This window comes from Camellia sinensis, chromosome 5 (assembly GCF_055761805.1).
Source record: "Camellia sinensis isolate YWXY chromosome 5, ASM5576180v1, whole genome shotgun sequence".
NCBI classification, from domain to species: domain Eukaryota; kingdom Viridiplantae; phylum Streptophyta; class Magnoliopsida; order Ericales; family Theaceae; genus Camellia; species Camellia sinensis.
Window position 1 is genome coordinate 216,369,856 of NC_138965.1, and position 27,314 is coordinate 216,397,169.

The following is a 27,314-nucleotide window of genomic DNA, read 5'->3' on the forward strand; positions in this document are numbered from 1 at the left end:
AAGAAGGTCCCAAAAGACCAAACAAAAAAACTAACACAAACTACAAACAACAAAATATAAAAATTGCCAAAAAAATCAGCTGTAGTTCAGGGAATTGTCATCCTAGGATTTTTTTTTTTACCATAATTATTCTACAAAAAAGATTAGATAAATGAAAAATGAAAAACTAATTACAAGTTAAGGAAACTTTGCCATTCGTTGCATCAGAAGCGATTCTTCGCTTGAAGCCGACATAGTTCTAGATAAATTTTTGTTGATTTGCAATTACTTACACCGAGCACAATGTTCACTTGCATCAAAAGCAGTTCTCACTTGCACTAGACATAGTTTCGGATATAGTTCATTTATTTGCAATTAGTTACACCAGGTGTAGTGCTCGCTTGCACTTGATATAGTTTTTATTTACAATTAGTTTTTCTGATTTATGAGATAATTTTTCCATTGATCACTTGTCAAAATTCTTTTTAACTTTTGGATGATCGAGATTTTTTTTTATTTTTAAATTTATTTAAAACTGGATTTATCAATGAGCATTTTAGCTACTTCATCTCTGTAAATATGGCATATGAATGGCCCTATTAGGCCATGGTATCTTATTTTTATTTATTTTCAAAACCACTAAAAGTAGTTTTATGGAATATGCTCCTCATTTTCTTCTCACAATAACTAAGAAATTGTTTTGTTCATCCTAACTTCATGAGTAGGTGATGATTACAGAGGAAAACACCTGATTTTTTTATGTTATTATTTTATTATTCAATGATGAAAACAAGAGCCTGTTTTAATTATTGTGTATTTGTCAGAAGAGCGAAAATCAAAACACTAGGAAACAAAAAGAAGAGAAAGCAAACAATTTGCCGTGGAGGGACAGTAGATTCATTAACATCGACATCAACGTGAGCTCAATTCTATGTTTTTTGCTGTGAATGAACAGCAACAGCCTTGCCCACACAGTTTGGTCACTGCAAAAACGGTGAGAGAATAATTTAGCAGAACGATTGCCACAAAGAAAAATGTTTTTGATAAAAAATGTTTCTTTCTTTGCAACCAAACATTACTCTCCATAAGAGCTGTTTGGATTTCATCATTTTACAAAGTTATTGCTGATGGTGAGAGCTTGCTGTGAATTGTGATGAGTGTAAAACCAACAACATTCTGGGACGAAAACAGTATTCTAATTTCGGAAAGAATACGTTAAGGCTTACAATATTAGTACCATTTTTCAAAAAATAAAAAAGTTTAAGAGGAGGGTATTAAATTTTTCAAACAAATAAAAAAAAAGGCTGAAACTATATCATTTGAAAATATTTTTAATCAACACTGCTATATTAATGGCGTTTTCAAAACTTTGGGCGAGGGGTTAACAATACTACATACCTAAAAAATTAATCCAAAAATATTAACTTGTGACTCAAAAAATTAATTTAAATAAGTATACTTTTTGACATTTTACGAAAAGATATGTAAAAAAATAGAGTGATATGACCAAAAAAATAAAAAAAGCATGTTAATATAGAGGATGCCAAATAGTATCTAAGTGGAGGACATAATACCTACACAAGAGTTGAATCTGTATCACATATTGCGTTTCTAGATAAAATTAGTGGCATAAATTATAGGTTGTTTTTTTTTATTATTTCAAATATAGTCCAGATAGATGGGCTATATTACTGAGTAATTTTTTTTTTTTTAAAAAAAAAAAAAAAACCCAAATCCTCCCTTTTTCAAAACAAATTGTCAAATTCAAATCAAATATTTTAAAACTTATTTCTCAAATTAACCTAGTTTTATGAAGATGAGTTTTCAAAACACTATTTGATTAACAATTTGAATTTGAAAAATATGTTTTGAACAATTTGCATTAAGAAACATGATTTTAATTTACTCGGGTTTAGTCCACATGATTTTTGACCTCTGTTTTGTAGGCAAAACAATGTCTAGATCAATGATATATATACAAAAAATACAAACAAACAGAGCATGTTGTCATTGTTATGGCAGTAATGGGACTAATCCAAACTAGTCCCATAAAACTAACAAAACTAACAGATATCGTACCAATGTTATGGGTTCAGATGGTTTCCAAAGGTGCAAATGCTTCAAGTTCAACCCAGTTTAACGTGACTGGTTTGATTCCGATAGAGTTTTGTTCGGAGCTAGAGTCTAGAGAGGGAGAGAGTCCCACATCGAGGCTAAGAGAGAAAGAGGGGTGGTAAGTTGGGCTATTAAAGAGCCAGCCCAAGTGAGGAATAAGCATACCTTTCTCGGCCTTTTGGCTAAGATCAAGTGTAGTATCTGTTCTTATCAGTTTAATATCTGATACGTGGGCCATTGGTTCACATGATATTAAATTAATTTTTTTAGGGGGAGGGTCCAAAACAGTAGCTTGCTGCTGGGGCTTCTCGAGCGTCGCCTTGGCGTTGCACTATTGCCTCGGCCGGGCGCACCCCACCAACTCTAGTAAAAGATTTTTTGATACATATGAAAGAGGGCTGACGATGAAGCTGGGGCTCAGCTTAGAATGCGGTTTGGGCACATTACTGAGATCGGCGAATTTGTTGGGTCTTGAGTGTAAAGCTTCTGTCAGTTTAATAGTGGCTTTCCCTCTTAGGTTTGGGTTTGATCCACTCTAGGCGAGTTTAGGAGGGAAACATGGAAATACCGTTCCAAAAGTAGTTTTGTAATACCCAAGAATGTTTGTAAAATCGTGTAGTTATTTTTGGATTTTTGATCATATGGGCTTTAATGAAGTTAATGGGGTTTAGGCCATTAATGAGACTGCGTGTTTGTTGGGGCTTGAGTTTTCCTTGGTCCCATTTGTGTAATGAAACAATGGTAATTTATGTTAGTTTTAATAGGTGGGGCCTTTCCTATTACATGTTTGGGTTGTGATGAGGAAGAAAGAAAAGGGTTCTAGAGGAGGATAGAAAAAAAGCCCCTTTGGGATAAAAGCTAATATGATCATTCTGTAATTCCTAAGATTGTTTCTATAATCATATAAGAATTGAACTCTGTTTTGTTTTGTTTTGAGGATGTAAGAATTTGCTTGATTTCATTTTCATTAAAACATCTTTGCCAAGTTATCAACTCAAAGCTTACAAGATCGATTAGTATGTAATGAAAACATGTTTAACTAATATCAAGTATACTGTTTTAAAAATTTCATTGGGTGATCTAATTGCATGTTAGCAAAGTAAAGGTTCTTGGGGATCCAAAAAATTGAAGTGCACGACTCCCATACAAAGGCACAAAAGTATGAATAAAATATAATATTTTATTGGTATAAAATAGTGCGTTTCTTATGTATAGAAAGTTTATTGACTTCATCCAAAATTATGAATCTCATTATTTTAGATAAATAAGTTGTATTTGAAAGTGTAAACAAAATCAGACTCAAGCTAATCCTATAAAAAGAAGGTTTTTCAATCCTCATTTTGTAGGCACAAACATTAAGAAAATTTATTCAATAGTTTCATAGTCATTAAATTATTATAATTGCGAGATAGATGGTGCTTACTAGATACTAATCCACTAAATAGTAGACAAGAGATAGGTGAGCTGTCCCAACTCATCTTTGATTGGTTATGTATGATAAGTTCAATCCTTTTATCCTTTTTAACACATTCATTGGTTAAGAGCACCACATAAACATGTAATTTCTAAATAATTTTTAGGACAATAGTTTGGTTTTTGCAACTTTATTTTGATAACCTCGATAACTTCTACTTTCATCTTAATCAAATCATAATTTATGAATAAAAACTATTTGCACATGCCATTACTTCCATTACCTTTGAAGACCAAAATCTACTCCCTTTAGTAGATTTTGGTTGGATACCCTTTCTTTTTCTTTTCTGTTTTTATAATTTATTTATGAGCTTCTTTATTTAGCATAAATCAGAAAAAATTCTTGCTTTGTCTTACATTGTCCTAACCCCATCACTCCCTACTCTCTCTCTCTCTACAAAACTATAAATTTAATTCTCAGACGTGTAGAAGGTATCATTGTAGACATGGGTTCTTGCATTTCAGTGCATGAGAACTCTCACTCAGTTCAATTATCCATTAAGAAAAACACACTCAACAATGAACAAATCGAGCCTCAATCCTCTTCTCTGGCCAATGTTTCAACTTTTGGAGACTTGGGTATGATTCTGATCTTGATTACTCAACTAGGGTTTAAATTTTTTGATTTCTTTCCCCTGTTTGGTTCCTGAGAAAAAAATTACGAAAAAGAAAAGAATTGCAAACTAATCCTTTAACAAAGTAAGCCACTCTTGAGTTATTTTTTGAGCATTTTTTTTTCTTATGTTAGCTAACTTTGATATGTTCTATGACATGTTTGTTTGTTTTTCCAATGATTTTTATCTAAATCATAAAAACTGTGCATTTTAGCATGTACTCGACTGTATAGACCAAATAAGTTATAAAATTAAAATGGAAAATAATTGACTAAAAAAAAAGTGAAAATAAGTAGGTGATGTTTTTAGATCAATTTTTTTTTAAAAAAATAAAATTGAAAAAAAAAAAGAAAAAGAAAAAAGAAAAAAGATAAAAGAGTTTTTAGTTGGTTGCCAAAACCCACCAAATTTTATTGATTGAAATAGGAAAAACCATTATTTTTATGTTGAACATCATCACCAAGGATAGATCCAAAGGGTGGACAAGTATATTTAGATTTTCAAATTTCGGGGATCCATCCTTGATCATAACAATATTAATTTATTTATTTTATACATGAAAAAAATCCAACCTTGGTCATCACAATATTAATTTTTTATTGTATACATGTAAAAAAAAAACCCTTGGGCTAGCCAGAACGAACATGTTCCCTGGTCTACCCAGAGTTCAAGCGTTGAACCCACCTTTCAACTTTACCATCATTCAACCACCTTGGTGCACTCGCTTAAGTCACCAGCTAACGCTACTCAGCTCGGCAATTATTATATGTCTCAATCACACCTTATATTCAAACATTATGGGTTGTTTTCAAACTATGTGCGAGGGGTTCACGATTTTCCTACTACCAATGTTGAAATTTTACACTATCCCTTTTGTAATGAGATTATGAACGATATGTGATTGAGTTATGATTCTATTACAACCAGTGTTTGAACTCTACACTATCTCTTTTCTAATGAGAAAATTTAGTGGAACTGGGGCTCATTTTTAATGAACTTTTTTCAAAAAATTTCAAAAAACTTTGCATTTTAGAGTCTACTCGACTACATGGACCAAATAAGTTATAAAAAAATGAAAAACAATTCATTAAAAATAAAAGTGAAAATAAGTTGGTGATGTTTTTAGATCATTTTACACTAGATACACAAAAAATGTAAAATCTTTGACACAAATTTTAAAAATATAATATTCAAAAGACAAAAAAAAAGAAGAGTTTTTTTGGTTAGTTGCCAAACCCACCAAATGTTATTGATTGAAATAGAAAAAATCATCATTTTTATGTTTTGTAATCATCACCAAGGACTGATCCACAGGGTGCGAAAGTATATTTAGATTTTCAAATTTTCAAAATTTCAAGATCCATCCATGATCATAACAATACTAATTTATTTATTTTATACATGAAAAATAAAAGTCCATCCTTGATAATCACAATATTAATTTTTTTTTTTATATTTTCTATTACAAAAAAAAGAAAGAAAAAGAAGTGGTTGTCCAATGACTTAAACTAAAGCTATAATAGAGAACCTACAGGTTCACTGTCTAGCCTAAGTTCAACTAAGCTGGGCACAACTCACAGGTTCACTGGTCTAGCCTGAGTTCAACTTAGGATTCAACTAAGCTAGCTAGAACCTAGAGGTTTACTCGGTCTAGCCTGAGTTTAACCAAGCTAGTTAGAACCTAGTGGTTTAATCGTTTTAGCTTGAGTTCAACTAAGCTAGCTAGAACCTACAGGACTAAGCTAGCTAGAACCTAGAGGTTTACTCGGTCTAGCCTGAGTTCAACCAAGCTAGTTAGAACCTAGTGGTTTAATCGTTTTAGCTTGAGTTCAACTAAGCTAGTTAGAACCTACAAGTTCGCCGGTCTAGCCTGAGTTCAAGCGTTGAAGCCATCTATCAACTTTATCATCATCCAACCACTTTGGTGCCCTCGCTTGAGTCATAAGCTAACGTTACTTAGCTCGGCAACTATTAGATGTCCCAATCACCCCTTATATTCAAACATTATGCGTTGTTTTTAAACATTGTGGGATAATATTTTCTAATTAGATTATGAATGATGTGGGGGTAGATTTACGATTCTACTACTACCAATATTTAAACTTTACACTATCTTTTTTCTAATGAGATTATGTTTCATTCTCTTCCGTAGTAGCCGCCATCGTCCGCCACCATCACCGAATTGTCCTTTGTCTTCCCACCTACAAGGACCAAACGCCATCCCCTCTCTCCCTTTCCTTTCTCTGTCCCAGCCAGCCACATAGAAAAATTTAAAAATGCTCTCATCTTAGTAAATCATTTTGGAAATCAACAAAAATAGAGGATGGATTTTGATTGAGAAGTTTATGTTGATTGTGATTAACCCGAAATGACATATCTGGGTTGCGCATAAATCCAAATGAAACTTTTTCATCATTGAAATCAACCACATCAAAACCTATGGGTTTCCTAGGGTGGATGGGTGATGGTAGGAGAGGGGAAAAAACAGAGTAGCAGAGGAGGGGAAAAAACAAGATTTTTCTTAGTTTGTTTTGGGATTCTGTGTTGGTGACTAGGGAGAAGGAGTAGGGTAGGGAGGTATTAGATAAGGGTGGGTTTATAAAACAAAATGTCATATCTTTTATTGTTTCCTAAGAATTTTTTTTTGTTACTATTGAAATGGATTTAAGCTCACGGGTGTAACAAGGACTTAATGAACACAAAATTTTGAAAGGGACACGTTCTGAACTTATCATACCACATGTTTGCCAAGTTCACTGATGTAACAGGGACTTGAGCTCCTTAAAGAGTTACCACAAAAGGCATAAAGTTTGTGATGTTCAGGCAAAGACTGCTAGAGTCATTGTCAACAGTGTAGCAGGTATGACAGTTCTCTTATTGCCTTATAATATATTGTTTTGTTTACAATGCATTGCATTAAGGAACAAAAAATCTAAAAAAGTCACATTTTATTTTTTATTTATTTTTCTAATTTCGGTTTTCTCCATCAATAGTGACGGGGCAATTCCCATGTATTCTTTAGCTCATGATAATGCCCCCAAAATGGTGACGGTAAATATCACTTACCCCCAAAAAAAGTCATCCAAGAATAACTAAGGTTTCAGCATTGGGTGAGTTCTATCTGGTTGGTGATGTTTTTAAATCATTCTACACTAGATAGAAAAAAAATGTAAATTTTTTGATGCAAATATATATATAAAAAAAAAAAAATAGTTTTTTTAGTTACAAGCTGTCGCAAATAATAAAAAGACAGTCGCAAAAGACTTTTTGCGACAGCTCATGCGACGACAAATGGGGGTCGCGCATGTGGGGGTGGCAAATACTTTTTGCGACCGCAAAACAACAGTCGCAAACTATTTGCGACCGCCCAATCTACTTATGGCGACTAATGTTTTGCAGTCGCAAAAAATATAAAAAAATACCTATAATGTATTAGCGACCATCTTGTTACCGTCGCAAAAAAATAAAAAAAAATGCCTACAATGTTTTAGTAACCTATATTTTCATATATATATATATATATAGCTCTAAGAAGATTGAAAAATTACTTGAACTCGATTATCTTCTAATTCAGCTGGACAAATCAGTGATGCTAATTGCGTAAACAATATCCTAGAACAGAAATTTTAAGAATTTGAGTCAGGAATTTTTGTAAGAGTAAGCAACTGTGCTACAACACCAGTTTAACTACGATTGAATTCATAACACAGAACTCATAAATTAAATGCACAACAGATAAATGATCATATAGACGCATAAAATGTTGCTAATTTATATTCTGTCAGATAACTAACTCTTTGTAAAGATTCTCTATCTAATACTTGTTATGAGTTACCATTTGATAGTTTTGGGTGGATTGGTTGCACAATGCCAATTCCATCCATTGAGCTGCCTCGTTGGATTTGGCAGGCCCATTGCTCTAGTAAGGCATGTTTGTTGGGTTCTTTGAAGAGGGAGATTTGATTAATAATCTGTGAGACCTAATTATAAGTGTTTGGTTGGGAATATGAGTAAGCGGATTAACTATTCTCTTCGACTAGTAATCACCCTATTTGTAGGACTATCAATCCCATGGTACATTATTTAACGATTATGTCATCTACAATGTCTATGAAATTTTAGTCCTTATATTCAATAAAGTAAAATAAAAATATTTAAAAATTTCAGCATATTGAATTATGCTAATACTCATTAGTTCAACCCTTTCTCCTACTGGAAAAGGCCTCATATTACATAATACTTTCGAGGAAAGGAAAGGAAAGGAAACTGCAATGGAAAATGCAGGCATGCTAGAAGGAAAATCACAAAATGCAACTTCCTCTAGCAGCCATCTCATGTAGTAGAAGACTGATTGATGATTTTAGTGATATTAGAGTCGGATTACCAGTCTCGCATAAAAGGCGTAGGAATGTTGTCGTTGTTACCATTGTATAGAATTTGTTTTTGGACTGCCTTTACCACCGCTAATCTAGCTGCATTTGCTGCCCTGTTAGCCGCTGCCACTGCTCTGTTCACTCTTTCGTCCACTTTCGCCACGTCATACACTTTCTCTGATGCTCGTCTAGCTTCCTGATAGTGAAATAGATCGTATTAGAAAAACCTGTCAACTGTCTCTTCTTGATTATTTATTTATTTACTTTCTTTTCTTTTTTTTTTTTGACAAAAAAGTATTAACATTTTAGATTGAATACTGTTTCTCATCTTTGAGTTTGTTTCCCAACACCAAGAGAGCGATGTAGGGTGCCTAACAGAAATCATGAAAACTAGAATGAGATGTTAGTTGTATGATCCCAAGACAAAATTTTAGATTCAGCTGTGCAAATTTTGATTTTTCACTAATTCTATGCCATGTCAGATTGAAAGGAAAATAATTCATTGCCATGACGGACTAATTTAGAGGATCCCAACCACCAGTACCAGATTGACTAAAAAACTACAGCATCTAGTCTCAATCAAAAGCTGGAAATCATACATAAGGTCTAACAAAAGATACATTCAAGACCAATGATCATTATCATTATTAAATTGAACCAAGTATTTTACAAGATTAACCATAAAAGTAAACAGATACTCCAATTTCAAGTTGACAAGGCATGTTAACCTAACAAACTTCTAAGAATTGTAAGAATTCATGCCCTTAGCCAAAACCTCCAAAAAGTTCATATTTGACCAAGTTTGTAACGTTTGAAGAAAAAAAATGGCCAGACAAATAGCTATTGACGATTGGGAATGATTGTTGCAAAATTTTGTCAATGAAACGCATGCAGGATACACTTTTCTCCGTTAAACATTTTTACAAGACTGCAATATCTTCTTACCATAGAGCCTTGAAAAATGTGCAAGGAAAACAGAAAAAAAATGCTCAGCAAATTATCGGAAGTTGCACCACATGGAACGGGCCACTAGATGCATTTTGTACATTATTTAACGATTATGTCATCTACAAGGTCTGACTATGAAATTTTAGTCCTTATATTCAATAAAGTAAACTAAAAATATTAAAAAATTTTAACATATTGTTGGCTGTGTTTAATGCCAAAAAATTAATATTTGTTTAAGTAGCCAAAGCAAAACAAAACTTCAACATCCATGGTAATTCTTCCCTAAGAAATTAAATGTATAAGCATCCATTGTAAGTTCCTCCCTAAGCAATTTATATGTAAGTGTGAAGCATTTTGTATTTATTTCAGTAGAACTCACCCAATGCTGAAACCTTAATTATTCTCGCATGACTCTTTTTGGGGTAAGTGACATTTACAGTCACCATTTTGGGGGCATTATCATGAGCTGAAGAATACATGGGAATTTCCCCGTCACTATTGATGGAGAAAACATAAATTAGAAAAAAAAAAATGTGACTTTTTAAAATTTTTTGTTCCCTAATGCAATGCATTGTAAATTTTGTGTTCATTAAGTCCTTGTTACACCCGTGAGCTTAAATCCATTTCAATAGTAATAAAAAAAATTTCTTAGGAAACAATAAAGAATATGACATTTTGTTTTATAAACCCACCCTTATCTGATACCTCCCTACCCTACTCCTTCTCCCTAGTCACCAACACGGAATCCCAAAACAAACTAGGAAAAATCTTGTTTTTTCCCCTCCACTACTACTCTGTTTTTTCCCCTCTTCCGCCATCACCCATCCATCCTAGGAAACCCACGGGTTTTGATGTGGTTGATTTCAATCAAGAAAGAGTTTCGTTTGGATTTATGCGCAGCCCAGATATGTCATTTCGAGTTAATCACAATCAACATAAACTTCTCAATCAAAATCCATCCTCTATTTTTGTTGATTTCCAAAATGATTTACGAAGGCGAGAGCATTTTTAAATTTTTCTATGTGGCTGGCTGGGACAGAAAGGAAAGGGAGAGAGGGGATGGCGGTTGGTCCTTGTAGGTAGGGAAGACAAAAGACAGTTCGGTGATGGTGGCAGACGATGGCGGCTACTACGGTAGAGAAGGAAACATAATCTCATTAGAAAAAAGATAGTGTAAAGTTTAAATATTGGTAGTAGTAGAATCGTAAATCTATCCCATATCGTTCATAATGTAATTAGAAAAGAGATAATGTAAAGTTTAAATATTGGTAGTAGTATAATCGTAAACTTATCCCACATCGTTTAAAAACAACGCCTAATGTTTGAATATAAGGGGTGATTGAGACATCTAATAATTGCCGAGCTAAGTAGTGTTAGCTTATGACTCAAGCGAGGGCACCAAAGTGGTTGGATGATGGTAAAGTTGATAGATGGCTTCAACGCTTGAACTCAGGCTAGACCAGCGAACCTGTAGGTTCTAGCTAGCTTAGTTGAACTCAGGCTAAAACGATTAAACCACTAGGTTCTAGCTAGCTTGGTTGAATTCAGGCTAGACCGAGTAAACCTCTAGGTTCTAGCTAGCTTAGTTGAACTCTGTAGGTTGTGGCCAGCTTAGTTGAACTCAGGCTAGACCAGTGAACCTGTGAGTTGTGCCCAGCTTAGTTGAACTTAGGCTAGACAGTGAACCTGTAGGTTCTCTGGCTACAGCTTTAGTTTAAGTCATTGGACAACCACTCTTTTTTTTTTTAATAGAAAATAAAAAAATTAATATTGTGATTATCAAGGATGTACTTTTATTTTTCATGTATAAAATAAATAAATCAGTATTGTTATGCCCATGGATGCATCTTGAAAATTTGAAAATCTAAATATACTTTCGCACACTGTGGATCAGTCCTTGGTGATGATTACAAAACATAAAAATGATGATTTTTTCTATTTCAATCAATAACATTTGGTGGGTTTGGCAACTAACCAAAATAACTCATTTTTTTTTTCCTTTTGAATATTATATTTTTTAAATTTGTGTCAAAGATTTTACATTTTTTTTGTGTATCTAGTGTAGAATGATCTAAAAATACGACCAACTTATTTTCAATTTTATTTTTAATGAATTGTTTTTCATTTTTTTATAACTTATTTGGTCCATGTAGTCGAGTAGACTCTAAAACACAGTTTTTTGAAATTTTTTGAAAAAAGTTCATTAAAAATGAACCCCAGTTCCACTAAATTTTCTCATTAGAAAAGAGATAGTGTAGAATTTAAACACTGGTTGTAGTAGAATCATAACTCAATCCCACATCGTTCATAATCTCATTAGAAAAGAGATAGTGTAAAATTTCAACATTGGTAGTAGGAAAATCATGAACCCCTCGCACATTGTTTAAAAACAACCCATAATGTTTGAATATTAGGTGTGATTGAGACATCTAATAATTGCCGAGCTGAGTAGCATTAGCTAGTGACTTAAGCGAGTGCACCAAGGTGGTTGGATGATGGTAAAGTTGAAAGGTGGGTTCGACACTTGAACTCTGGGTAGACTAGTGAACGTGTTCGTTCTGGCTAGCCCAAGGGTTTTTTTTTTTACATGTATACAATAAAAAATTAATATTGGGATGACCAAGGATGGATTTTTTTCATGTATAAAATAAATAAATTATTGTTATGATCAAGGATGGATCCCTGAAATTTGAAAATCTAAATATACTATCCCACCCTTTGGATCTATCCATGGTGATGATGTTCAACGTAAAAATAATGGTTTTTTTCTATTTCAATCAATAAAATTTGGTGGGTTTTGGCAAACCAACTAAAAACTCTATCTTTTTTTTTTTTTGAATGTTATTTTTTTTTTAATTTGCTGCTAAAATTTTACATTTTTTTGTGTATCTAGTGTAGAATGATCTAAAAACATCACCAACTTATTTTCACTTTTTTTTAGTCAATTATTTTCCATTAATTTTATAACTTATTTGGTCTATGCAATCGAGTAGATGCTAAAATGCAAAGTTGTTAAAAAAAATTGGAAAAACTTTAGTAAAAATGAAAAAAAAAAAATCCAAATACTTACCCCAGTTCTACTAAATTTTCCTTACGAAAAATTACAATTCAATAGTATTTACAAAAAATAATTAATTTTTTTTTTTAATTTACCACCCTGATATGATTTTTTTTTTTCTACACTTGCATTACTACATACCTTTAAAATAATTCAAAATATATTCCAAGCACAATAAACATTTAAAAGCTTTGACAAGAGAGGATTTGGTGATGGTGGCGGTGGATGGTGGTTATGGCGGAGAAGGAAATATAATCTCATTAGAAAATAGATAGTGTAAAGTTTAAACACTGGTTGTAGAAAAATTGTAAATCCATCCCATATCGTTCATAATCTCATCAGAATAGAGATAGTATAAAATTTAAACATTGGTAGTAGTAGAATCATAAACTCATCCCACATCATTTAACAATAACGAATAATATTTGAATATAAGGTGTGATTGAGACATCTAATAATTGCCGAGCTAAGTAGTTTTAGATTGTGACTCAAGCGAGGTCATCAAAGTGGTTTAAGATGGTAAAGTTGAAAGATGGATTCGACACTTGAACTTAGGTTGGACCAGTGAACGTGTATGTTCTGGCTAGCCCAAGGTTGCTGAGTTTCGTCACCGGACAACCACATTTTCTTTTTAAGATGATCAAAGATGGATGCCCAAAATTTGAAAATCTAAATATACTTTCGCATGTTGGGGATCCATCCATGGTGATGACTATGCAACAAAAAAATGATGGTTTTTCTATTTCAATCAATAAAATTTGGTGGGATTGGCAACTAACTAAAAAAACTATTTATTTTTATTTATTTATTTATTATTTATTATTTATATATTTTTAATTTTTTTTCTGTCTAGTGTAGAATGATTTAAAAACATCATCAACCAAAAAGAACTCACCCAATGCTAAAACCTTAGTTATTCTTGCATGAATCTTTTTTGGGGTAAGTGATATTTACAGTCACCATTTTGGGGGCATTATCATTAGCTGAAGAATAAATGGGAATTGCCCCGTCACTATTGATGGAGAAAACCGAAATTAGAAAAAAAAAATGTAATTTTTTTAGATTTTTTGTTCCCTAATGCAATGCATTGTAAACAAAACAATATATTATAAGGCAATGAGAGAACTGTCATACCTGCTACACTGTTGACAATGACTCTAGCAGTCTTTGACTGAACATCACAAACTTTATGCCTTTTGTGGTAACTCTTTGAGGAGCTCGAGTCCTTGTTACACCGGTGAAGTTGGCAAACATGTGGTATGACAAGTTCATAACGTGTCCCTTTCAAAATTTTGGGTTCATTAAGTCCTTGTTACGCTCGTGAGCTTAAATCCATTTCAATAGTAATAAAAAAAATTTCACAGGAAACAATAAAAGATAAGACATTTTGTTTTATAAACCCACCCTTATCTGATACCTCCCTACCCTACTCCTTCTCCCTAGCCACCAACACATAATCCCAAAACAAACTAAGAAAAATCTTGTTTTTTCCCCTCCTCTACGACTCTATTTTTTTCCCTCCCCTGCCATCACCCATCCACCCTAGGAAGCCCACGGGTTTTGATGTGGTTGATTTCAATCAAGAAAGAGTTTCGTTTGGATTTATGCGCAGCCCAGATATGTCGTTTCGGGTTAATCACAATCAACATAAACTTCTCAATCAAAATTCATCCTCTATTTTTGTTGATTTCCAAAATGATTTACTAAGATGAGAGCATTTTAAAATTTTTCTATGTTGCTGGCTGGGACAAAGAAAGGGAAGGGAGAGAGAGGATGGCGGTTGGTCCTTGTAGGTGGGAAAGACAAAAGACGGTTCGGTGATGGTGGCGGACGATGGCGGCTACTACAGAAGAGAAGGAAACATAATCTCATTAGAATAAAGATAGTGTAAAGTTTAAATATTGGTAGTAGTAGAATCGTAAATCTATCCCACATCGTTCATAATCTAATTAGAAAAGAGATAGTGTAAAGTTTAAATATTGGTAGTAGTATAATCGTAAACTTATCCCACATCGTTTAAAAACAACGCCTAATGTTTGAATATAAGGGGTGATTGAGACATCTAATAATTGCCGAGCTAAGTAGTGTTAGCTTATGACTCAAGCGAGGGCACCAAAGTGGTTGGATGGTGGTAAAGTTGATAGATGGCTTCAACGCTTGAACTCAGGCTAGACTAGCGAACCTGTAGGTTCTAGCTAGCTTAGTTGAACTCAGGCTAAAACGATTAAACCACTAGGTTCTAGCTAGCTTGGTTGAACTTAGGCTAAACCGAGTAAACCTCTAGGTTCTAGCTAGCTTAGTTGAACCCTGTAGATTGTGGCCAGCTTAGTTGAACTCAGGCTAGACCAGTGAACCTGTGAGTTGTGCCCAGCTTAGTTGAACTTAGGCTAGACAGTGAACCTGTAGGTTCTCTAGCTATAGCTTTAGTTTAAGTCATTGGACAACCACTCTTTTTTTTTTTTTTTTTGGTAATAGAAAATAAAAAAATTAACATTGTGATTATCCAGGATGTACTTTTATTTTTCATGTATTAAATAAATAAATTAGTATTGTTATGCTCATGGATGGATCTTGAAAATTTGAAAATCTAAATATACTTTCGCACCCTGTGGATCAGTCCTTGGTGATGATTACAAAACATAAAAATGATGATTATTTCTATTTCAATCAATAACATATGGTGGGTTTGGCAACTAACCAAAAAAACTCATTTTTTTTTTCTTTTGAATATAATATTTTTTAAATTTGTGTTAAAGATTTTACATTTTTTGTGTGGCTAGTGTAGAATGATCTAAAAACATCGCCAACTTATTTTCACTTTTATTTTTAATGAATTGATTTTCATTTTTTTTTATAACTTATTTGGTCCATGTAGTCGAGTAGACTCTAAAACGCAAAGTTTGTTGAATTTTTTTTGAAAAAAGTTCATTAAAAATGAACCCCAGTTCCACTAAATTTTCTCATTAGAAAAGAGATAGTGTAGAGTTTAAACACTATTTGTAGTAGAGTCATAACTCAAACCCACATCGTTCATAATCTCATTAGAAAAGAGATAGTGTAAAATTTCAAAATTGGTAATAGGAAAATCGTGAACCCCTCGCACATTGTTTAAAAACAACCCATAATGTTTGAATATAAGGTGTGATTGAGACATCTAATAATTGCCGAGCAGAGTAGCGTTAGCTGGTGACTTAAGCAAGTGCACCAGGGTGGTTGGATGATGGTAAAGTTGAAAGGTGCGTTTGACGCTTGAACTCTGGGTAGACCAGTGAATGTGTTCGTTCTGGCTAGCCCAAGGGTTTTTTTTTTTTACATGTATACAATAAAAAATTAATATTGTGATAACCAAGGATGGATTTTTTTCATGTATAAAATAAATAAATCAATATTGTTATGATCAAGGATGGATCCCCGAAATGTGAAAATCTAAATATATACTTTCCCACCCTTTGGATCTATCCTTGGTGATGATGTTCAACATAAAAATAATGGTTTTTTCTATTTCAATCAATAAAATTTTGTGGGTTTTGGCAACCAACTAAAAACTCTTTTTATCTTTTATCCTTTTTTTTTCAATGTTATTTTTTTTTAAAATTTGCTTCTAAAATTTTACGTTTTTTGTGTATCTAGTGTAGAATAATCTAACAACATCACCAACTTATTTTTACTTTTTTCTTAGTCAATTATTTTTCATTTTAATTTTATAACTTACTTGGTCTATGCAGTCGAGTAGATGCTAAAATGCAAAGTTTTTAAAAAAAAATTGAAAAAACTTTAGTAAAAATGAAAAAAAAAAAAAATCCAAGTACTTACCCCAGTTCCACTAAATTTTCTTTACGAAAAATTACAATTCAATAGTATTTTCAAAAAATAATTACAAATTTTTTAATTTACCACTCTGATTTGATTTTTTTTTTTCTACACTTGCATTACTACATACCTTTAAAATAATTCAAAATATATTCCAAGCACAATAAACATTTAAAAGCTTTGACAAGAGAGGATTTGGTGATGGTGGTTACGGGAGAGAAGGAAACATAATCTCATTAGAAATAGATAGTGTAAAGTCTAAACATTGGTTGTAGGAGAATCGTAAATCCATCCCACATCGTTCATAATCTCATTAGAGTAGAGATAGCATAAAATTTAAACGTTGGTAGTAGTAGAATCATAAACTCATCCCACATCATTTAAAAATAACGCATAATATTTGAATATAAGGTGTGATTGAGACATCTAATAATTGCCGAGCTAAGTAGCTTTAGATTGTGACTCAAGCGAGGGCATCAAAGTGGTTGGAAGATGGTAAAGTTGAAAGATGGGTTCGACACTTGAACTCAGGTTGGACTAGTAAACGTGTATGTTCTGGCTAGCCCAAGGTTGCTGAGTTACGTCACCGGACAACCACATTTTCTTTTTAAGATGACCAAAGATGGATGCCAAAACTTGAAAATCTAAATATACTTTCGCACGTTGGGGATCCGTCCATGGTAATGACTATGCAACATAAAAATGATGGTTTTTCTATTTCAGTTAATAAAATTTGGTGGGATTGGCAACTAACTAAAAAAACTATTTTTTATATTTTTTATATTTTTTTGAATTTTTTTTATATTTTTACATTTGCATAAAAAAATTTACATTTTTTTCTATCTAGTGTAGAATGATTTAAAAACATTACCAACCAGATAGAACTCACCCAATGCTGAAACCTTAATTATTCTTGCATGACTCTTTTTTGGGGTAAGTGATATTTACAGTCACCATTTTGGGGGCATTATCATGAGCTGAAGAATACATGGGAATTGCCCCGTCACTATTGATGGAGAAAACCAAAATTAGAAAAAAAAAAATGTGACTTTTTTAGATTTTTTGTTCCCTAATGCAATGCATTGTAAATTTTGTGTTCATTAAGTCCTTGTTACACCCATGAGCTTAAATCCATTTCAATAGTAATAAAAAAAATTTCTTAGGAAACAATAAAAGATATGACATTTTATTTTATAAACCCACCCTTATCTGATACCTCCCTACCCTACTCTTTCTTCCTAGTCACCAACATAGAATCCCAAAACAAACTAGGAAAAATCTTGTTTTTTCCCCTCCTCTACTACTCTGTTTTTTCCCCTCTCCTGCCATCACCCATCCACCCTAGGAAACCCACGGGTTTTGATGTGGTTGATTTCAATCAAGAAAGAGTTTCGTTTGGATTTATGCGCAGCCCAGATATGTCATTTCGGGTTAATCACAATCAACATAAACATCTCAATCAAAATCCATCCTCTATTTTTGTTGATTTCCAAAATGATTTACTAAGACGAGAGCATTTTTAAATTTTTCTGTGTGGCTGGTTGAGATAGAGAAAGGAAAGGGAGAGAGGGGATGGCGGTTGGTCCTTGTAGGTGGGGAAGACAAAAGATGGTTCGGTGATGGTGGCGGACGATGGCGGCTACTCCGAAAGAGAAGGAAACATAATCTCATTAGAAAAAAGATTGTGTAAAGTTTAAATATTGGTAGTAGTATAATCGTAAACTTATCCCACATCGTTTAAAAACAACGCATAATGTTTGAATATAAGGGGTGATTGAGACATCGAATAATTGCCGAGCTAAGTAGCGTTAGCTTATGACTCAAGCGAGGGCACCAAAGTGGTTGGATGATGGTAAAGTTGATAGATGGCTTCAACGCTTGAACTCAGGCTAGACCAGTGAACCTGTAGGTTCTAGCTAGCTTAGTTGAACTCAGGCTAAAACGACTAAACTACTAGGTTCTAGCTAGCTTGGTTGAACTCAGGCTAGACCGAGTAAACCTCTAGGTTCTGGCTAGCTTAGTTGAAGCCTGTAGGTTGTGGCCAGCTTAGTTGAACTTAGGCTAGACCAGTGAACCTGTGAGTTGTGCCCAGCTTAGTTGAGCTTAGGCTAGACAGTGAACCTGTAGGTTCTCTGGCTATAGCTTTATTTTAAGTCATTGGACAACCACTTTTTTTTTTTACTTTTATTTTTCATGTATAAAATAAATAAATTAGTATTGTTTTGATTATGGATGAATCTTGAAAATTTGAAAATCTAAATATACTTTCGCACCCTGTGGATCAGTCCTTGGTGATGATTACAAAACATAAAAATGGTGATTTTTTCTATTTCAATCAATAACATTTGGTGGGTTTGGCAACTAACCAAAAAAACTCATTTTTTTTTTTCTTTTGAATACTATATTTTTTAAATTTGTGTCAAAGATTTTACATTTTTTATGTATCTAGTGTAAAATGATCTAAAAACATCACCAACTTATTTTCACTTTTATTTTTAATGGATTGTTTTTCATTTTTTTATAACTTATTTGGTCCATGTAGTCGAGTAGACTCTAAAACACAAAGTTTTTTTAATTTTTTTGAAAAAAGTTCATTAAAAATGAACCCCAGTTCCACAAAATTTTCTCATTAGAAAAGTGAGTGTAGAGTTTAAACACTGGTTGTAGTAGAATCATAACTCAATTCCACATCGTTCATAAACTCATTAGAAAAGAGATAGTTTAAAATTTCAACATTGATAGTAGCAAAATCGTGAACCCCTCGCACATTGTTTAAAAACAACCCATAATGTTTGAATATAAGGTGTGATTGAGACATCTAATAATTGTCGAGCTAAGTAGCGTTAGCTGGTGACTTAAGCGAGTGCACCAAGGTGGTTGGATGATGGTAAAGTTGAAAGGTGGGTTTGACGCTTGAAATCTGGGTAGACTAGTGAACGTGTTCGTTCTGGCTAGCCCAAGGGTTTTTTTTTTTACATGTATACAATAAAAAATTAATATTGGGATGACCAAGGATGGATTTTTTTCATGTATAAAATAAATAAATTATTGTTATGATCAAGGATGGATCCCCGAAATTTGAAAATCTAAATATACTATCCCACCCTTTGGATCTATCCTTGGTGATGATGTTCAACATAAAAATAAAAATAATGGTTTTTTCTATTTCAATCAATAAAATTTGGTGGGTTTTGGCAAACCAACTAAAAACGCTATCCTTTTTTTTTTTTCTTTGTTTTTTTTGAATGTTATTTTTTTTTTTAATTTGCCTCTAAAATTTTACATTTTTTCTTCTGTATCTAGTATAGAACGATATAAAAACATCACCAACTTATTTTTACTTTTTTTTTAGTCAATTATTTTCCATTTTAATTTTATAACTTATCATCTTTGCCCAAAACAGTAGCTTGCTTCTGGGGCCTCTCGAGCGTCGCCTTGGCGTTGCACTATTGCCTCGGCCTGGCGCACCCCACCAACTCTAGTAAAAGATTTTCTGATACATATAAAAGAGGGCTGACGATGAAGCTGGGGCTCAGCTTAGAATGCGGTTTGGGCACATTACTGAGATCGGCGAATTTGTTGGGCCTTGAGTGTAAAGCTTCTGTCAGTTTAATAGTGGCTTTTCCTATCTTAGGTTTGGGTTTGATCAACTCTAGGCGAGTTTAGGAGGGAAACATGGAAATACCGTTCCAAAAGTAGTTCTGTAATACCCAAGAATGTTTGTAAAATCGTGTAGTTATTTTTGGATTTTTGATCATATGGGCTTTAATTAAGTTAATGGGGTTTAGGCCATTAATGAGACTGCGTGTTTGTTGGGGCTTGAGTTTTCCTTGGTCCCATTTGTGTAATGAAACAATGATAATTTATGTTAGTTTTAATAGGTGGCCTTTCCTAGTACATGCTTGGGTTGATGAGGAAGAAAGAAAAGGGTTCTAGAGGAGGATAGAAAAAAAGCCCCTTTGGGATAAAAGCTAATATGATCATTCTGTAATTCCTAAGATTGTTTCTATAATCATATAAGAATTGAACTCTGTTTTGTTTTGTTTTGAGGATGTAAGAATTTGCTTGATTTCATTTTCATTAAAACATCTTTGCCAAGTTATCAACTCAAAGCTTACAAGATCGATTAGTATGTAATGAAAACATGTTTAACTAATATCAAGTATACTGTTTTAAAAATTTCATTGGGTGATCTAATTGCATGTTAGCAAAGTAAAGGTTCTTGGGGATCCAAAAAATTGAAGTGCACGACTCCCATACAAAGGCACAAAAGTATGAATAAAATATAATATTTTATTGGTATAAAATAGTGCGTTTCTTATGTATAGAAAGTTTATTGACTTCATCCAAAATTATGAATCTCATTATTTTAGATAAATAAGTTGTATTTGAAAGTGTAAACAAAATCAGACTCAAGCTAATCCTATAAAAAGAAGGTTTTTCAATCCTCATTTTGTAGGCACAAACATTAAGAAAATTTATTCAATAGTTTCATAGTCAATAAATTTTTATAATTGCGAGATAGATGGTGCTTACTAGATACTAATCCACTAAATAGTAGACAAGAGATAGGTGAGCTGTCGCAACTCAACTAGGGTTTAAATTTTTTGATTTCTTTCCCCTGTTTGGTTCCTGAAAAAAAAATTAGGGAAAAGAAAAGAATTGCAAACTAATCCTTTAACAAAGTAAGCCACTCTTGAGTAACTTTTTGAGCATTTTTTTTCTTATGTTAGCTAACTTTGATATGTTTTATGACATGTTTGTTTGTTTTTCCTATGATTTTTATCTAAATCATAGTGTTCTGAGATGTCTTTTGTTTTGATTCTTTTAGCATAATTCTGATTCTTCTCGTGAATTAATTTATATCTTCTATGAAATGTTTGTTTGTTTTTCCAATGATTTTTATCCGAATCATAGTCCTTATGTCTTTTCTTTTGATTCTTTTAGCATAATACCGATTCTTCATTAGAATTAATTTATATTTTCTCCTAGTGAAACCTATATTATAAATCGATTACAACCATGAACTACCAAATATTAGGAGAATTCATTCATTTGTGCTGTCTTTGGTTGGGAGATTTGAGGAGGGATTTGGAAAGATGTGTGAAATTAGATGAAATATAGACATATTTTAGAGTGTCAATTTAATGATTTAATTGTTTTGGGAAAAAAATATTTATTCAATTTCTTTCTAGTCAGAATTTGATTTCATCAATTTTTTTTATACATATTTCATTTGATTTAATTTCCTTAATTGCAAATTTCTTAATGGAGTATGAGTATCAATGTACTTAATGGCTTGGGAATAGTAATAAAAATTCTAGATTCTCTCTTCTTTTCTTTTTTTTTTTTCCTTTTTTTTGGTTTGTTTTTTCCCAATTCCTTGGCTATTCATGTGAATGAACCGTTTAATCTTGACATTCTTAGTGAATTAATGGATTTAATCTACATATTTGATCATATTCCACCTAAGATCACTAAAGTCACAGTAAATTTTTTTTTTTTTTTTTTTTCTGTATTTATGTTTTATTAAAGGAAGTATTATCATGCTGGCAGTAAATATGCTTGTAATAACAACGCCATTGTAATAATTACTTAAATTGTTTTCATAAATTTTTTCCCTTGATGGAAAATGAATCTGATCCAACATATTTTGGTGAAGTAATCTCATCTAATCTAATCTAATCAAATGGTTATTTGATATGTATTTCTCAATGTAAGAGATTGTAAATTTGTAATAAGACACACCAAGATTGCATATATATATGGTAATCTTATATGCATTTGTGATTGTGACTTGGGCGCCAAGCTTCCAAGTTTTAAGCACTAGAACAAGAGATAACAATTTAATCCGTCCTGATCCCCCTTCCCACTTATATATATATTAAATATTTTTGTATGTATTTATATTTATGTACAATTTAAATTTCAAAACATAAAATAGGATTAAACTACCAAAATATTACCCTCATTTTACATTTTTATCTCTTACCTGTCTCTCTACACGGGTATTTGATGCTTGTCAGACCTATCAATGGCTGGTGGGAGTTTCTGGCACTAAGACAAGAAATACAACAGGATTACCCTAATTTCACATTTTTATCTCTTCTCTTATCGAACTTCTTTTAACTATTATTACTCATCAGATGAATACAGAACACATTGATTAACTATTTTTTGGATTTCAATATTAACTAGTGTTCCTGCTATTTTATGCAGGGAGTAAAGAAGAGAAGTTTTTCGATTCTCAACTCTGGTTAGAATCTGACTCTGAGGATTTCTTCAGCATTAATGGTGGTAAGATAACTCTAATCTTTTGGTACAATAATTTTGCAAGGAAGCATACTACTTTGCATCAACAACTAATAATGATTTACTTTCAGATTTCATTCTATTTTTTAACTTCTGTTTTTGACTAGTTTGTAATATCTCAAGCAGAGTTTATCCCATCTAGTGGCAACACGCCCATCCACCGAAGCAGCTTCATACAAACATCTTAGCCTGGTTCCATATCCGAACATTTTCCAACCGATAATGTGAAGAAACTGGCTGACCTTTTCAGCGAGAGCTTCAATGAGGACCAAGTCGATGAATATCAAAATTTACAAGGCATTGAGACTGTTACTTCCGATCAAAAGCCAGAAGGCAAACATACAATACCAATAAATGGAAGCCCTCAAATTTCTTAAGCAATTTCTGATTTCAGTAATGAAATGGCTTGGGGGAGAGTTCACAAATCTGAGAAACAGAAATTGTCAAGGTCAGTATCATGTTGCCTACCTAGTTTGGCTCGAAGATTGGAAGATATGCCAAGATTTTCATCATCCATCCCGTTTGTGTGAAGTTTCATATCTGAATTGGCATGATTGCGTGAGAATTGTATCATTTGCAAAGTTGCTTGTCATTTCTCTTGCACGGTATCAAAGCCGTTTGTGAATTTGGTTGGTAATGATCTAACTTATGAAACAAAGGAGTTAAATATTTGTTTGATCAATCTCTAAAGGAAGAAAATGTACTTGAAAAGGTATATATATTTGGAAAAAATGCACAAGCTAAAAAGATAAAACCACGAAATCAACTTAATTTCATCATATTTGAAATTTTTTCAAATTTGTAAGTAATAGTCAGAACAGAGATGGCGAATTGTGAAATAGATTTTCCCATCTTTGTTAGTGTAAGAGTAATCGGTTTATCTTCGGACTGTTTTTAAATCAATGTTTAATTCAGAAGCAAGAAAAGTAATAAAGGTGATTATAACATCACATTTTCATGGAAATTCTTCAATATTATTTATATATTCGACAAATTAGGAAAGCAAAGTACAATCTGGAAAAACTTTAACATAGCAAAACAACTCGGGAAAATCTATGGTTTTAGAGGCACATCATAAGAAAATTTATATAAAATGGTTTTATGAAATCATCCTTCCTTCCTTCTATGCCTGTAACCTTGTTTCAAGTTCACTGCAACAATGACAACAAAATCAAAAACAAAAAGACAACAACTAACAAATTCTTGCTTCTTTATAATCTCAAATATATGGCAGAAAATAAAAATAGAGCCAAAACCATTACCAGAAGAAGACACCAAAACAACCGTCTCTATGTCGTCCTTTGAAAACGAGCCACATTTACTGCAATGACCACAAAGAGCCAATCTTTCACTTCATCTAGGTATCGAAAATAAGCAGTTCTCCAAGACCTTTTTAGTACCAAAGTGCCACAAACAACCCAAAATCCTACGATGAATCCAACTACTGTGCTAAGACAGAACCACAACTCATCATACTCGTCTTCCTTATTGTCCACCTTTTTTTTGCCATATTTGTCTTTTGCATCAACATCAGTTGCAATGTAACACTTGGTTGACAATGGGAGCCCACAAAGTTCTGGATTACCTTCATAAATGGATGGATCATTGAAAGTTTGGAACTGATTGGTTGAAGGAATTGACCCTGAAAAGTTGTTGTATGACAAGTTCAAATGGTTCAGTGATGTTAAAGCAGACATGGTTGAAGGAATTGAACCGGAGAGGTGGTTGCTCGAAAGGTCTAGCGTTTCTAACCATCGCAATTCTCCAATTTTCTTTGGTATCTTTCCTGTCAATTGGTTTCTTGATAAATTCAAGGTACCCAAGTCTGACAGATTTGCTATCTCTTCTGGGATTTCCCCAGATAGATTATTGCTCGAAAGGTCTATAACATTAACGAGCTCAAGCGTGGTGGTATACACAAATTGTCTTCCTTTCACTGCCAAATTGATTTGATGAAACTGAGGTGGATGTCGAAATGCACATGGAAATGCTCTATCGGGAGAGGCGAAATGATTAAAGCCACTCAAATTTCCTAAACAGCGAGGTATAGATCCTGTAAAATAGTTATGAGAAAGGTCTAAGATGTGGAGATTAGATAAATGACATAGCTGTTGAGGTATATCTCCGGTGAACAAGTTGGCTCGCATTCGGAGGATGGAAAGCAACGAAAGATTTTCTCCCAGACATCCTGGTATGTTCCCGGAAAATTTGTTGTCTCCAAGATCAAGAGTGTGCAGACCCCTGCAATTCTTCAACCAAGAGAGCTCGCCAGAAAGATTGTTACCACTCAACCTCAACCAATAAAGAAATGATAGCGAGCACATTGATTCAGGAACATGGCCAGAGAGATTGTTTTGGGACAGATCTAGGGTCCCAAGAGCTCGCAAGTCCTCCAAATGCATGGGAATTTGTCCAGATAGATGATTGTATGAAAGATAGAGATTTATCAAAACTTTCAATTTACATATGGACAAAGGAATGGTACCATTTAGAGAGTTCCCAGAAAGATTAAGCATGACTAACGATGACATGACACTGCCAATAGTCAAAGGAATCGCTCCTGAAAATAAATTGTTGTTCAGAAAGAGACAAATTACGTTAGGCCAGAGTGGGATTGTGCCTTCCAGGCGATTGAAACTCAAGTCCACAAAGGAAATTCCTAATGAGTTGGGAACAACACCGACAATTTGGTTGTGAGATAAATCGAGCATGTCAATCTGCATTGACAATTTCCAAAACCAGTCAGGTATGGTATCTGAAATGGAGACATTTGTGAGGACTATGGATGAAAGTTCTTTCTGATTTCTCAGCCATGTTGGAAATTTTGGACCCAACAGATAGTTACTGATTTGGATAGCTAACAGGCTAAATGGAGGAACCCATTCATGTGTCACATCAAAAATGCAAGTTGTGTCCGAAGATATGGAGAAAACTCGTAGTTTTGCCAGACCTTGTAAATGGTTTTGGGACATGAGGCCTTTCCAAGAATTATGGAAGAGTTGCAATTTAGTCAACTCTGTGAGTCTTCCTAAACTTGTAGGGATAGACCCATGCATCTCATTAAAAGAAAGGTCCAATTCCTTTAGAAAAAACAACTTTCCAACAGATTCTGGAATTGGACCTGAGATCAGATTCTCATTCAGTACAAGGGATCTCAAATAATTCAAGTGTCCCAATGAATCGGGCAACTTCCCATTAAATTTGTTGGACCCCAATATCAACTCCTTCAAGCTATTGTTACAACACCCAGACAATCCCTCTATAAGTTCACTTATGTCACCACTAATAGAGTTAGAAGATAAATCTAGTGATTGCAAGTTATGATAGTTTCCCAAAGCAGCATTGACAATGGAACCCGTAAAATTGTTTAAACTGACATTGAATTCCACAAGAGTACTAATATTGAAAGGCCATAGAGGCAACAAAGAGTTAAACTCGTTAAAAGAGAGATCGAGGACCAAGAGGGAAGTAAAATTTATATTCTGTATAGCTTTTGGAAAGCTGGGGAGTTGACAATCAAACAAGTGTAACTCAGACAAAGAGGGCATGGTATTAATTGATTGCAACCAATCTGTTGCTTCACTCAGGTTCACACCACCAAGATTAAGATACTTCAAAGAAGATAGGCCAACAAGCCAGTTTAAATCTGATGCCCAAATATTGTAGTAAAAAACAAATACAGAGAGGTCGAGATATTGCAAGTTTGACAGATTTCCAAGATGAGATGGAACCATTCCACCGAAATTTGATTGAGAAAGACTGAGATAACTCAATTTCTCAAGTGAACCGATGAAATTTGGGATTGCGATTCCATAGAAATCATTCATGCTTAGATCCAAGTAACTTAAATACTTTATGTTGAGCAAAGAAGTACTTATCTCACCTCCCAAACATGATGAGGAGTTATAATTGTCTGCAATCCCTTCATACAAACTGCAAGAGTCTCCTCGGTTGCTGAGGTCAATCTTGAAAACGTTGCCAGTGTGTTTGTTGCAGCTCACACCCTTCCATCGACAGCAATCTTTGCCAACCCAAGAAGAAAGCCGACCAGAAGGATCTGTGAGTCCTTCTTTGAATTCAAGAAGGGCTTTCCTCTCAAATTCAATGCACTGCGTGGTTACATTACCATCATTGGAATTGAATCTACTAGTTTCAAGAGAAACAAATTGAGAAAGCAATGAAAGAAGAAGAAAGACAGTAAGATTAAATGTGGTGTATATACTCTGACTATTCATCTTTGCTTCAAACTAAGCACCACGAAAACATAGCATCAATACTTGGTAAACATATGAATTTCTCAAGATACATACATATGTATATATATAAGAATGCATTGATAGATAGACAGTTCTAGCAATTCTACAAATTGTATGGTCCACATTTTGTAATCACCAGCAAAGAGAAGGTGATGGTTGGTTTTGTCACTTGTGAAAATATTTGGATGGACTAATTGAGTCGGTCAGTCCACTTGTCTTTTTTGCATTTGGAGGTTTCTCTGGGTCTACTTCCTTCCCATAAAAAATTTGTGATCGTAAAACTCTACAAATTGTATGGTCCACATTTTGTAATCACCAGCAAAGAGAAGGTGATGGTTGGTTTTATCACTTGTGAAAATATTTGGATGGACTAATT

General features: G+C 33.4%; 1 protein-coding gene and 1 non-coding gene across 3 annotated transcripts; one reads left to right on the forward strand and one right to left on the reverse strand.

The window, feature by feature from the left end:
• Window positions 1–2,255: 2,255 nt before the first annotated feature.
• LOC114323643 (U2 spliceosomal RNA) lies at window positions 2,256–2,452 on the forward strand. The gene has a single exon (XR_003651285.2). It is a non-coding gene; the product is annotated as a U2 spliceosomal RNA (small nuclear RNA).
• A 20,195-nt stretch (window positions 2,453–22,647) lies between these two features.
• LOC114323615 (receptor-like protein EIX2) lies at window positions 22,648–27,223 on the reverse strand. 2 transcript variants are annotated; one of them, XM_028271270.2, is made up of 2 exons: window positions 23,945–27,074; window positions 22,648–23,108 (listed from the first exon to the last, which is right to left on the reverse strand). In XM_028271270.2, the coding sequence occupies exon 1, from the start codon at window positions 26,915–26,917 to the stop codon at window positions 23,972–23,974; it is 2,946 nt and encodes a 981-aa protein (XP_028127071.1). In that variant the 5' UTR covers window positions 26,918–27,074; the 3' UTR covers window positions 22,648–23,108; window positions 23,945–23,971. The 2 variants fall into 2 exon arrangements, with proteins under 2 accessions (XP_028127071.1, XP_028127070.1); XM_028271269.2 differs by lacking the exon at window positions 22,648–23,108 and adding an exon at window positions 23,635–23,833 and having other exon boundaries at window positions 23,945–27,223.
• Between the last annotated feature and the right edge of the window lie 91 nt (window positions 27,224–27,314).

What these genes read in the sequence shown, in the direction of transcription:
- LOC114323615 (XM_028271270.2), bottom strand. Translation starts at nt 26,917, where the DNA reads ATGAATAGTCAGAGTATATACACCACATTTAATCTTACTGTCTTTCTT.